At 42.2% G+C, this 14,268-nt stretch overlaps 1 protein-coding gene across 4 annotated transcripts in view; it reads left to right on the top strand.

Moving 5' to 3' along the window:
• CGL1 (alpha-1,3-mannosyl-glycoprotein beta-1,2-N-acetylglucosaminyltransferase) overlaps positions 1-14,268 on the top strand; it is a 140,100-nt gene that overhangs the window by 70,191 nt on the left and 55,641 nt on the right. For all 4 annotated transcript variants that reach the window (XM_086485156.1, XM_086485154.1, XM_086485155.1 and 1 more), the window contains 2 exons: positions 11,133-11,195; positions 11,275-11,309. In XM_086485156.1, the coding sequence (XP_086341282.1) occupies positions 11,133-11,195; positions 11,275-11,309 (98 nt within the window). The remainder of the gene's footprint in view (positions 1-11,132; positions 11,196-11,274; positions 11,310-14,268) is intronic.

The following is a 14,268-nucleotide window of genomic DNA, read 5'->3' as shown; positions in this document are numbered from 1 at the left end:
TGAGCAACCAACTTCAACATCAAACCTACAACCACGAATTTCACCCCTAAATCCTCATGAAGCAAAGAGGCGGAGGCTTGCCTATAAGATTGCCGCTCGTATGCGTGTGCTCCTAGTGCACTTTGTGAATCCAAACGCCACCAGTTCTAAGCCAACCTCCGGTCCGCGTGAAGATTTCTTTGAATATTGTCCAAAGTGCTTTGGTGCTTGGGTGAAGAGCCTTTCCGCTTTACCTTTGTTGCTAATTTTCAAGGAGTTATCTCAATCTAAAGAGACTGTCCTTGTTGATGATGTTTTGCACATTAATGGTGTAACTTTTGTTCGTCATGCTGATTATGGCAAAAGCATCCAACTACTACTTGTAAAAAGGCTCGGCATAGTAAGAAGTGTTTCCATCACCCCCTACATCTTCACAGGCGCGTCAGGAAGAGTAGAAGTGATCTGAGGTGCCGACCTTCTGTGGTGGCTGATCAGGCTCATTGGTCCAAAGATGGTGCAACTAAGCTAGTCTATTTGTGTGGGTAAGTACGGATGCCAATAATGATAATAATGATCCACAGATGTTTCCTTTCTATTTTGTGCGTCATATGCGTGTTAATATATGTATTGATAGGAAATTATTCTATCAGCAAAGAATAGCCTTGTTGTTTGGAGTTGAAAGACTTGGGGAAATCTTGCTCTTTTCTCATCCTGTCATTCTACCCTTAGTAGATTATTACCACTCTTGATGTGTCAATATTCATTTTATTTTGAGCTAGCTATGCTAAAGCTCCAAATTGTACTTATCATACTCTACTTTCAATAAATTGGAGCTGTTTGTGTAATTGTATACTCTGTCAGTTACATTATGGCCTTCCCTAATGTTTATGGTAAGCTTGGGGAGGTTGCTTTAAACTTTTTGGATAAATTGGAAATCGCATTTTTAGTGTCAGGATGGGATGATGAGGCCACAAAGCTAAGGGCCTTTCCACTAGTCTTAAGAGAAGGTGCTAAAGTATGGTATCAAACTTTGGCACCCGAAGAAAGAAGAGATTGGGAAGCCTTATAAACGGCCTTCATCGAAGAATTTCGCCATCATGAGCCTCCAGAGGAGATATGGAGACAGCTCTTAGAGCTACGCCAAACATCACCCAATGACTATAGAAGCTATAAAGGGAAGTTTTCCAACCTGTGGTAGAAGTAGTGTGCATCACTATGCGAAGGGGAAAGGGCGAAGGACTGTTTCCTAGTAGGCTTTACCTCATCCTTCGAGAAAAGGTAAACGGTAAATTCCCAGACACCTTTGAGAAAGCTATGAATTGTGCAAGAGAGAAGGATAGGAAATTAAAGTTCCAAGCTCGGCTACAAAGAGGAATGGAGCCTCCACTGCTAGTCAACCTACGGCAAGGGTAGTAGCAGGGACAGGAGCAACAGACCAAGAGTCCTGTCAACAAGAGCTGCTTCAACAAATCACCAATCAGCTAGAGAGCTTGTCCATCAATTTGGTTCAAGGTGTAAGGGCTCCCCAACCGGGAAATTAACGAAATAGACAAGAAGTACAAACACAAACCCGTGAGTACGTTTGCTACAATTGTGGAGAGGTAGGTCACGGCATGTATTATTACCCTCACCCACGACGCTATCAAGGAAATGGTAATCAAAGACGACCTCTGCGCCAACAAGTCACCCCTCCTCGAGCAAGGCCGCCAAATGGAAAAAATGCACATGTGGCTCCACCAATTCAAATATTGAGATCCCCTCCTCCACCACCACAAGCACCACCAGAGATCCCTCCACTATCATCAGGTGGGGAAGATAGGGCTGTCTCTGTCATAAGTCTTGACAATGGTAAGGATAAAGGGAAAGCAAAAATGGAGGAAGCTGTTGCCATGCCAATAAAGAGAGTTAGGAGACAAAGAACTGATCAAATGGAAGCTTCAGAGCTGGATAAAGGGAATGAGTGTTCCTCCCAAGTGATAGGAGACAAGAAAAGGAAGAGTAGGTCAAGGAGGCACATAAGAGTAGAAGACTTTCCACTTGGGGTGGGATCCATACCCTATGACCTCATAGCAGATGTGAGTAAGCAAGGACCAAATATTTCATGGCAGCAACTTCTCCGCCTTTCCCCAAAGATGCGTAGAACCTGGTCTAAGATGGTTAGCACCAAGAGGGCTAAAGCAAAGTCTGTTGGGTCCATTAGTGCAAGAGGCATGAAGGATATTGTGCCAGTCATTGATGCAGAGATTAAGAGTCAGCCAGTCTCCAATGTGTATGTGGATGGTGGAGCCGAAATTTGTGTTATGACAGAGAAATTGATGCACAGGATGGGTTTGGAAGTAAACCAGCAGACTTCCTTACAAGCTAAGATGGCAAATAATGCAAGGGTGGCTTGTGTGGGAAAGGTTAATGGAGTGAAGGTTTCAGCTTTTGGTGTGGCAGTCTCAATCGATGCTTATGTGATCCCAACCAAGGGGGAAGGCTACCCATTAATTCTTGGAAGACCTTGGCTTATGGCTATGAAGGCTGGGCAGGATTGGGAGACAGGTTTCCTTGAGTTGCGCCCAAGTCATAAGGCTGGTGGCAAGCAACAAAAAATTGTGTATGACATGAAGCAGGGTAGACAACAAGACCTGGATATGGAGACTTCGTGGACGAATGGAGCACAAGCAACCACTCTTCGTCTGAGGGTGAGTCATCTGAGGAGGATGCTAGTTCTTTGGAGGTAATAGGTATAGTACTACGAGACCTGAAGGAGAGGGTAGTCAAGACTCTCTAAACAAGGAGGAAGTCACAAGCCTAGAGGAGATGTTAGCTAAAGACCTACCAGAAGAAGAAAAAGGATCCTATTTGCAGGTACTAAAGAAGCATGCTAGTCTCTTCATAATTGATTATGAGCACATTAAGGGAGTAATAGTGACTCAACACCATATCCAATTGAAAGAAGGTGCCAAGCCAGTGGTGCAAAGGCTTAGGAGATTAGGGCTAGTGCAACAAGATGCGCTCTTAAAGGAAGTGAAAAGATTACTCAATGCAGGATTTATCTACCCAGTGGAAGATTCCGAGTGGGTGTCCCCGGTTGTGGTAACACCAAAGAAAAATGGGAAGTGGAGGGTGTGTGCTGATTACAAGCCTCTAAATGCAGCCACAAAAGGGGACCATTTTCCTTTGCCTTTCCAAGATGAGATACTAAATGAAGTGGTTGGTCATGAAAGGTACACAGTGTGTGACGGGTACTCAGGCTACTTCCAGATGAGAATTGCAAATGAAGATCAAAGGAAGACTACCTTCATAACGCCCTGGAGATGTTTTGCTTACAGAGTTATGCCTTTTGGCTTAACTAATACCCCAGCTACTTTCCAAAGGTTTATGAACTTGGTGTTTCAACCCTACTTTGGTAAATCCATACAAGTCTTCATTGATGATTTTTGCATCTACAGCTCTAGGGAAGTGCATCTTTCCAAGGTTGATGAAGGCTTCACCCGTCTGGCCCAATTGGGTGGGTAGTTAAATAAAGACAAGTGCCATATAGGTGAGAGTAAGGTGACTCTACTAGGCCATGTTGTGTCTCAAGATGGTATTGAGGGTGACCCTGAAAAGGTAAGTTTACCTGAAAAGGTTGGAAAACTTCCCTTCATAGCTTCTATAGTCATTGGGTGATGTTTGGCGTAGCTCTAAGAGTTGTCTCCATATCTCCTCTCGAGGCTCATGATGGCGAAATTCTTCGATGAAGGCCGTTTTTAAGGTTTTACAGTCTCTTCTTTCTTCGAGCGCCAAAGTTTGATACCATACTCTAGCACCTTCTCTTAAGACTAGTGGAAAGGCCTTTAGCTTTGTGGCCTCATCATCCCTTCCTGACACTAAAAATGCCATTTTCAAATTATCCAAAACGTCTGAAGCAACCTCCCCAGGCTTACCATAAAAATTAGGGAAGGACATAATGTAACTAAGACAGTACACAATTACATAAACAACTCTAATTTATTGAAAGTAGAGTATGATAAGTACAATTTGGAGCTTTAGCATAGCTAGCTCAAAATAGGATGAATATTTACACATCAAAAGAGTGGTAATAATCTACTAAGGATAGAATGACAGGATGAGGAGAGCGCAAGATTTCCTAAGTTTTTCAGCTCCAAACAACAAGGCTATTCTTTGCTGATAGAATAATTTCCTATCAATACATATATTAACACGCATATGACGCACAAAATGGAAAGGAAACATCCGTGGATCATTATTGTCATTATTGGCATCCATACTTACCCATACAAATAGACTAGCTTAGTTGCACCATCTTTGGACCAATGAGCCTGATCAGCCACACAGAAGGTCGGTATCTTGGATCACTTCTACTCTTTCTGACGCGTCTGTGAAGATGTAGGGGGTGATGGCAACACTCCTTACTATGCCGAGCCTTTTTGCAAGTGGTAGTTGGATGCTATTGCCATAATCAGCATGACGAACAAAAGTTACACCATTAATGTGCAAAACATCATCAACAAGGACAATTTCTTTAGATTGAGATAACTTCTTGAAAATTAGCAACAAAGGTAAAGCGGGAAGGCTCTTCACCCGATCACCAAAGCACTTTAGACAGTATCCAAAGAAATCTTCACGCAGACAGGAGGTTGGCTTAGGACTGGTGGTGTCTGGATTCACAAAGTGCATTGGGAGCACAGGCATACGAGCGGCAATCTTATAGGCAAGCCTTCGCCTCTTTGCTTCATGAAGGTTTAGGGGTGAAATTCGTGGTTGTAGGTTTGATGTTGAAGCTGGTTGCTCACTGGGCTTTTTCTTGCCAAAAGTGGTCATGTAACCCCCACTAAATGAGATGGGACCAAATGTCACCTTCACGCTTGAGCACGTGCTGCAGCTTTAGGCCACTTAGGTGTGGATGTGATCTTCCTTTTCTTAATTACCTTTTTAGGAAAGAGAGGTCTAGTAGTACTCTCTCTTCCTTTAATGTGCGTTATGGTACTTTCATGTGTATTGATATAGAGAATTTCAATTGCGTGTGCATCGGGGGTTATTGGAGCATTTATAGGTTAAGAGGAGAGGTAAATCAAGCTCTTCTCCTCATTCTTCTTCGTTGGCGACGATCACGAACTAGGCAAGGAGAGGGACTTACTTCTTGAATGTCGATGACGCTACAGCCAGGCAACAAGAACTCGATAGCTTTCAGGGCCTTTAGAGCCTCTTCCTCCTCTGTCCTCCAATTTGCAAACTCCTCACGCCACTCGTCCATGTTGAAAATTGCACATCTTCATTGTTTGTGAACTGAAGGTCTATGTAACCCTCCTCCGTGGGGGCACCAAAATGAAGCACACAAAGCGCACCCACTGGCCTCTACACCAAGGTACTACTTGGATGCCTCACGGTGAGGGAGTATTGAAGGGGCACCACCTAGCGTTCTATGCGGGTAAGACGCGACCAAGAGCTAGTAGAGTTGACGACGCTCTATTGTTGAGAATGGCATCTTTATGGGAGAGAATCACCTTGAGCATATGGAAGGAGTTGTGCTCACACATCTTAAACGAACCTTAATGGGGAGAGAGAGAGAGAGAGAGAGAGAGAGAGAGAGAGAGAGAGAGAGAGAGAGAGAGAGGAGGAGAGCCACCAACAAAGATCCAAGGAATGAATTATTGGAGTGAGAGGTTTGAAGGGGTGCCTATTTCCAAAACCTCTCTTGGCTAACCGTACGAATGGTTGCAATTATGCATGCGGAGCAAATATACGTATGAGGGTGACGGAGAGAGGAAGGAGAAGGGAGAAAGGAAAGAGAAGTGAAAGTGGGGAATAAATGTGCTTGATAATGGATGTGGGAGAAGGATGAAACACGTATAACTAGAATTCCCTTGATCAAGCCTTAGCAAAACTTGCTATATGCACCCACGCCAATGTAAATGCATTCATCACAACAAAATAAAAACTTGAGCATTAATCATTCATTAAGGGAAAATCAAATGGAAAGCCTTCATACTTTCACCAAGGGAGTGATTACACACACAAAGCATCCACACAAATCAAGCATGCTAGCTACAATCATGGGAATGTAAACACTATCACCCTGCCAAAACGATGGTAGCCTAGAGGTGCACAAAGATCCTAATTAGGGCATGCTACAATGGAGAGCGGCATTGACCCCAAAGATTGGCGCCCCTATCGGTATTTCTTAATTTTTACTTCGCTAAGGTACAACTCTGAGGGTCCTCTTCTCCGAGACTCTTCGTCCAAATGCTCTTTGATTTGAGGCCCTGTGGTGGGCACTTATAAACTTACAAGGGATGCCTAAAAGCAGAGACCCAAAAGCATATGATCCAAAAGCATTCACTCCCAAGAGTTATGACCCAAAAGCCTTGCGCAAAATCTGTCAAAATCAGCAGCGCAAATCTCGCAAATCTGTATAGCAGTGCCATGTGGCAGCAAGCCAGCACGATTTACGAAAATCAGCCCAGAGTCCAAGCTTTTGACTTTTTAGGTTTTAGGCCCCTCGATCGAGCTCCATAAGTTGGGTAGGGTTAGGTTTTTGTTAAAACCCTAACCCCTTCTATCTAGGCCCCTCTACCACATTTTCTGGGTTCAATTCTTCTTGTCCTCACGACCAGTTCTATCAAGTTGGGCACGTGATGTCATTAATTTGTGACATAACTCCCCTCTTGAAAGATTTGTAATCGCCCTCGATTATGCATGCAAAACAACCAAAGGACAGAAACTTTCTTCTCTAGATGCTGACTCTATGTACCTATGCACTAGACTCCACAAATCCAACACTTTTACAAAGACACGAGTCACTAATCAATCACATTTCTGTCGAGGGTCTCAGATACAAATCATGATCATTGTTACCTATTTAGTAATCACATCTAGACCGCACTGATCTTTTCATAGATGTCTTGGTCTACTAAATTTTGTTACTATCAGAGCTTAGAACGATTCTTCTTCTATGGAGTATCAATCCTTTCTATTGCACACATGGGTTCTCGAGGAGAATCTGACAGAGATGACACCCCTCTGACCTCTAATCTGCGAAGAGATGATGAAAAGCTAAGTCCCAGTGTGGGAACAAAAGAAACCAACGGAGACTTTGGCAAATTTTCAGCGGGGAATCTCGAGAGAGTGGAGTACACGCGTCATTTGCAGGTTGACACGTGTAAAAAGGTTCATCGAGTACTTCAAGTACGCGAAATATGTGAAGAATTATCTGATTGATGAGATTCACTCAAGATGGGAAGAGGCTGTTGATTCTCCTCTCGAGACGGTGAGGAAGCCGAAAGCAAAGCGAAGTGTAGAAAGCAGAAACTGTACTCGTAGAGAGAGTTTGACAAAGCTCTAAAAAGAAAACAAACCGATTGATGGAAAGCTTAAAGCAGAAGAAGAAGAAATCAACGGATTTTTTCTTGTATTTGGGTCGGAAGTCGTCTTTCTAGGTGGTAAGCAGATCCAAGAAGCGAAAGAATCATTTGATGGTTCATCAAAGAATCCTGACGATTCAGATTGAGGTGCTAGTGGACAAGGGAGGCCAACAAGGCCACCAATATGTCACAAGGCATAAGAAAAGAATAGAAAGGTTATCTAGGTCCACCAATACTTTGGTCAAGGGCACTTTTTGGTCCTCGATGCTAAGTGGGTAGGGGAGGAGAACATCACAAATTCCCTTTAGTTTTGAGTTGTACCTTGATATGCAAGCAATATAATGGATCCTAGCGGGGATAACGCTCTTAAAAGTGCTCACCACACATAAGCAATGCTAACATATGCATAAACCAACGCATAAATTTCCACCGAAACCAAGAACTGGTGCAAAACCTGTACTTAGATGCCTGTAAACCTTGTGATGTAGATGAGGTGTAAATTGTAAAAATAAAGATTAAAAAATCTCACAGATGAACCACAACTGTATACATGAGTGCCAACAAACGCATATGGCAATATAAACCGCTCTCAACCCGCATAGAGAGCACAATATACCTGTGTCTCCGCCTCCGAGCAATGTGCTCAGGAAAACAGTCTCTTGGGAGACTTTATGGGAGTGAAAAGTACACTTCCACTCCAAGACTACACCGTGGTAGTCCTCAAACACACCCTGTCACTCTCTCGTCGATGTCGAAGAACGTGCCTCTACGTTGAAACAGAACGTAGGGGTGTTGATACAAAAAATACCTACAAGTGTGATGTTGATGCCGTAGGATGATCGTCGGAGGTAGTTAGTCAATGGTAAGGACATGAGGGATTCTGAAGTCGATGAGGGATACTGATGTCGACGTGATGCAAGGAGGCGATTGTCGAAAACCGAATTGATGTCGTAAAACGAGAAATGTCGAGAGTCAACTCCGATGCTGAGAACGCCGGTTGAAAGCTACATTCTGCTGTGCTGCTGAAATGGAGATTTTGTGGGCAGAAGTTGCTTCAAAAGGGGGGGGGGGGGCGGGGGGGGTAAAAGCCCAGGATACCTGGTGGGAATACTCCATGCACGGTGAGGAAGCTGCAGCAACAACTGGAATCGCAATCCGCGCTGAAATTATGCGTGCGCGACGCGGATGAGAAATTGCAGCTCTAATGTGGGGTTGCCGACCCAATCTTGTTCAAGCTCTCTCTCTCTCTCTCTCCTACTCTGAGCGCTCCCGAGCCCTCCTCTCTCTACTCTGATCACTGTGTGCTGCACTCTGTGTACAGTGTGCTATCGAGCTCACACAGAGCTCATCTCTTTGCACACAACCTTAATCCACTCAAGCCTTAGTTTGCCGGATAGAGGGAGCTCACACGGACGTGGGAGGGGAAGAGCCGCCATCGCCATAGCTCTGATACCTCGTGTGAGTGCGTGCGGAAGGAGAAGATACACAGGAGTGGTGGAGTACAAGTGAGGATAACTATCCTTTGCTCCTTATTCTATTAAATGAAAGAATAAGGTTAGTAGTCAGTTAGTGATGGGTGTCCGGCTAGATTGGACCTGAACGCTTACATAGTCAGATTCTCATTCTTTATGGTCCCTCCCTATGGTGTTCTTTATGGTGATGATTAGGTTCCATCTACATTGTCATTGTAGAATTTTAGGATTTTTTGGTATTGATCAGGGATTGTTTACCTTGGATTCATGACATGTTGGCCTTAGTCACTGAGTTTCACTATTTCTTGGAGTATACGGGGCTTCATGGTCATGGATGATACCTTGAGATTTCAGTGGTGTAGGATGCGCGATTAATGAGCTGGCTAGATTGCTTCGGTTTGGAAAGAGTTCCCTGCAGAATTATGTAGGCATTACATAGCCAGAGTTGGAGTTTTCTCAGACATTGCTATTGATTGTATCAATAATTTTGGTGCATAGGATAGGGTTTTTCCCATGGACTATGTTTTTTTCTAAAGTAATTGGGGATTTTCCCTCATCATTTTGTATTTGTACCTTTGGGCTTGTTGAAAATACACATAGTATTGTTGCCTGCGTCGAACTTTAGTCAGGGATCGTTCCACATATTTAGCCTAAATGCTAAATAAATCCGGTCATCTAACAGTTAGTGTAAACCATACCTAATCCTCATTGGTCATGGACTATGGTTGAGCTCTCTCAAACTTTCATCTACGCTTTCCTTTCAAAAGAGTTTTCCCCTTGAAACTGTGGGATACAATTTTTTCTTAACACAGTAAAATGTTCTTTCCATAAGCCTAACATTGTTATCGAATATTCACTTTTTGGTGTCATCTGTTTAGACCTTTCTATGATCAAGACCACCTAGTCATTAACTTAATCAAGCTCTTTTGCTTAACAATATATAGAGTGATAGCTTGTTAAATACATACACCAGAAATGGTTCATAGAGACATCAATGTTTGGCTCGATTGTACATAAGAATTTATCCCATGGCATCGAGACACCATCTGAGTTAAATTTGTTTATTCTTAAGACATGAACCAAAGCATACCATCCATCCATATTAGAGGGGACCATGTATGGACCAGAGCCTACCTTCGTAATGTTGTCTTTCTCAATAAGTACTTTGCTTTTTGTTTACTTGGAGCCAATTGTGAAATTTCCCTCATGGTACTTGTAAAGGTCTAAAATAGAGAATGACCATTACTTTGGACTATCTAAGACAAAACAAAATGTGGTGTCTTGCGTCTTAGGTCTCAATGCTCATAGTCTCCACGTGCAAAGTATCTCTAGAATATATTTAATGATACTTATCTTACTCTGGCAGTTACTCGTAACTCAACAATGTTGGGATAGACCATGCACATTTAATATGTATATATCTTCTATAGGCTCCAAAAAACTTAATTTAATGCAAGGAAGCTCGAAGTAAAAGTCAAAGATTAAGGTAAGGAACATTGAATTGCACACATTGCATTTGTTAGAAAACTTCCTTATATAAAGAGTGCAAATTCTTTTGACTTCCCAATGAGAGTTTTCATTTCCCCCAGTATTCAACTTTCCTTTGTGTAGACATTCTTTCTCACATGTCATATTTGTACCTTTAAATGTAGTGAAAGGATTTTTGTTTTTTTCAGAAATTTATAGACCTACTTATTGTTTTATTGGTAAATTCACTCTTTGAAAGTAAGGGTTGATTTTTCTTTCTCTCTCTATGAAATCATTTAGTCTTTGTGCAAAAGAGTGCCCCTTATTTTAAGGCTAATTCAAAAATCTCAATACATCACTCAGAGGATGATTCACTCTTTGAAAGTAAGGGTTGATTTTTCCTTCTCTTTCTCTTTGAAATCATTTAAGTCTTTGTGCAAAAAAGTGCCCCTTATTTTAAGGCCAATTCAAAACTTTCAATACATCATTCAGGGGATGAAGCAGCTTCAATCAGAGATGCCTTTAATTTCATCTTTGTGTGACTATACTTCCTCAACGTTCCCTCTCAAGAAATGCTTTCTTGTTCGTTCGAGCCATTACACATATGCTATCTTATGAATGCAAAATGGGCCGATGCTCAATAGTCAGCTTTGGATGGAATAGAGTCACCAATAGTACATATATTACCTGTGTATTCAACAAATTGTTTTTGATTTTACTAGGCAGAGAGCAGTACATATTTCCTGCGTATTAAACAAATTGTTTTGGGAGGGTTCGGCTTTTATCCAAAAAATTTAAGTGGGCAACCGTAAGTGTACAAAAGCAAGCCGTGAGTTCTCTCTCTCTTTTGCTATATCTACAGAGGAGAAGCGCCTTCTGGAGGAGAAAAATGAGCAGCTCAGTTCACTACTTCAACAACTTGAAAGTGAGTAATGAATACTGTCAAGCTCCTGTCCTCTATTTTTTATGTACGCCATTGACTGTGATTGTTTGCATGCTTATAGGGAAGGGAGTAAGCTCCACCGAGAAAAGCTATGAGGTAACGTAGGTATCATGTAAATCAACTCAAAGTTTTGTCTTCGTGCTGTTAAAATATGACAGACTATTGTTATTTCACAAACAAATAACTTTACTTGCAGGAACCTCCATTAAGGTGAATATGACTGTATGATCTTGCACACAAATACATACCCAAGCTTTAGTTCTCTTAGATAGATATGTATGCTTTTTCTCTGTGGGGGAGCCATGTTTATTTGAGACGAGCAATGCACACCAGAGCAGTGCTGGCATAACCCAGTTTAGTGAAAATTTCCTAGTCGAACATGAAAAATGGCAATTTTAATTTCATTTGACCTTAGTTTCAGGTCAATATTTGGGATTGTAGTTATAAATCCCATTAGATTTTTGCAATTTAGATTGTTGTATTAATCCTGGTTGTTGAATTGCCCTCAAAAAGAAAGCCTGAAGAAACTGAGCAATGCACCAAAGAAAACCTCTAAAAATGAAGAGTTTGTTGGAAACAATTCTAGAAGCATACTTTGTTGACAACTATATAACTTGGCCGGATGATGAGACCATCTGTGGAGAGCTAAAGGAAGTGACAAAAGTAGTGTAACATGTTCGTGCTGGTGGGGAAAGGGGTTTGATCTAGGTCCTTTTCATGAGCTCTCTGAGTATGTTGGCTTTAATTGGCGTAAGGCAATGTAGGCTCTACGCAAAGGGAGGTAGTTATATCAATACTGCATATTGTTTAGACTCACCTAAGTGCTCGAAAGAGCATACCAGCAATGTATGTCACCCTCAGCTGCTAATTGCATGGAGGCCAACCTTTATTGTGGATATCTATCTGGAGAATCCATGGAGTAAAGCTAATAACTGGTGCAAGGTCTCACTTGCCATAGGTGCTGCTCCCATCTCTGTCCTTATAATCTTGTGTATGATTTGGGCCTTTTCCCTTATCATACATGATATCAACATTGTTTCTCTATACTGTCCTATTAATCATAATATACTCCCTCTCTGCCCCATTATGCTCTACTAGTGGTTGTCTCTATGTATGGTTAAGGCATTTTCCCCATAAAGGAGTGTGGGGTTAACTATTGTATCAAAAAGGCATAATGTGATGCGAGGATCATGAAATTGCATATGTGTACATTGCATCTCCAATGCACCAGATGCTACATATGCTTCTGCTAGTTGAACCTCGATTGTCTTTCACTAAGAAAGCTATGGCCCTTTGACAGCCATAAAAACCGGCAAGTCTCATGACAAGGAGGTGAAACAATGCAACGATACCAAAATTGACGGAAAACAACGAACTTGAACCGAAAGAGCACACTAGAGACGAGAAACGGTGGGACAGAGTTCATCACTCACAGATATTGGTCCCTCCAACGTGCGCTTTTTGCGGTCCTTCTTTGTTTATTGGTTCAAGCTATTGGTTCCTGATGCTCGTGTGAGCCCACTCACATAATCTAAGTCCTCACAAGACCTTGCCCCTAAATTTACAGGCACTTGGCCTCAAAAAAACATCATTTGCTAACAATAACCGGTGTTGGAAAGAAACCCACTGTAAACATGCCATTTCAATAGCGTCTGCACGCTTGCCATATCAACTTCCCCACGTCCCATGCTAGCATATGCCTGTACAGTCCTTCGATTCACGCCTGAACCACGAGCACCTTTGCCTGGATTTGGGGCATGGCGTGCTGGCTTCAGTCGGGTCTTCTATCCTCTTGTTGCGTATGATAGTGATTACATTGACACCACCATTTTTTGAGAAACGCCCCTCCCTTCTTTTTGCGCGTGGTAAAAGAAGAGTAATCGTGATTGTCACTGTCCCACACAAGACAATACATTCACAAAGCAAACACTAGCACACACATTAATCCACATTGGATTTTGGAGAGCAATCATCAATCACATTCACATCTTTATGATGCAATCAAATCTCTCTAGCCATCATATCCAAGGCCTCAATGATCTCAGTAAAGATGTCTTGATGCACTAGAATCATCATTCATCACCTCACTGGTGAACACAAATAAAATGATGCAAACATTCTACCTCACAAACTCAAACAAACGTACAAAGTTGAAAGGGAAGCAACTTTGTTTAAACAATCATTTTTCTATCAAATCATATCATAGTTCATACATAGCAGTGATTACCACGTAGAGTGCTGCGAGCTTAGTCCCCTAAAAAATGGCAAAGAACTAATCGGTTGACTCTATTCTCAATGTGCTGATTTGTGACAAGGGAGTGGAGTAGCTCCCCGCTAGTGCAGTAGGCATCCTTCTTGTGCAACACGCACTGCACAATGCAGATGGTTGAATCGGCCTGCACTCTTGGAGAGGTCGCTTTGAGTCCAAAGCCTCAAGGTAAAGCTTTAACAAATGAGTATTTGCCAAGTCCTCTTCCTACGTCCACTTGGCCTCAAGGTAAAGCGTTAACAAATGAGGAGTATTTGCCAAGTCCTCTTCCTACATCCACTTGGCATCAAGACCAAAGTAGTTCCAAAACTTGACCTAGTACCTTCGAACCAGCTTCCCTTCACTTTCCTTCTGTGTGTGTGAGGATCCGCCCATGTTGAAGGACTTGAGCCGAGGCCAATAAAAGCAGCTGATGAGCATCTGATGTTTCCTCATGATGGGTGGTTGGGTTTTTGGATGCTAATGATCACAATAATTGATAGGTCGACCAAAGGTAGCCTCATGAAGAGTGCGACCAATAGCACAAGAAAATGTGTGAACCAATGGAAAATACTATTTCCAATAAGATTTTTGATTATGTAGATAGGCCTTGAGAACAACACATGCTAACTGGTTATAAATCTTAGCTTAACCATTAGCTTGCGGATGACATGCACTCGAAAAATGCAGCTATGTGCCAAACTTCTCAAAGAAAGCACACCCAAATCGTTTAGGCAGATCACAAATAGGATACTGATGCTAAATGAATAGAAGTGACTCTTGAACCGTAATGCTAGCCTTGCAAAA

This window comes from Adiantum capillus-veneris, chromosome 16 (assembly GCF_014529385.1).
Source record: "Adiantum capillus-veneris isolate H3 chromosome 16, ASM1452938v2, whole genome shotgun sequence".
NCBI classification, from domain to species: domain Eukaryota; kingdom Viridiplantae; phylum Streptophyta; class Polypodiopsida; order Polypodiales; family Pteridaceae; genus Adiantum; species Adiantum capillus-veneris.
Note: the sequence above shows the minus strand (reverse complement) of the source record. Positions and strands in the feature narration are given on the sequence as shown.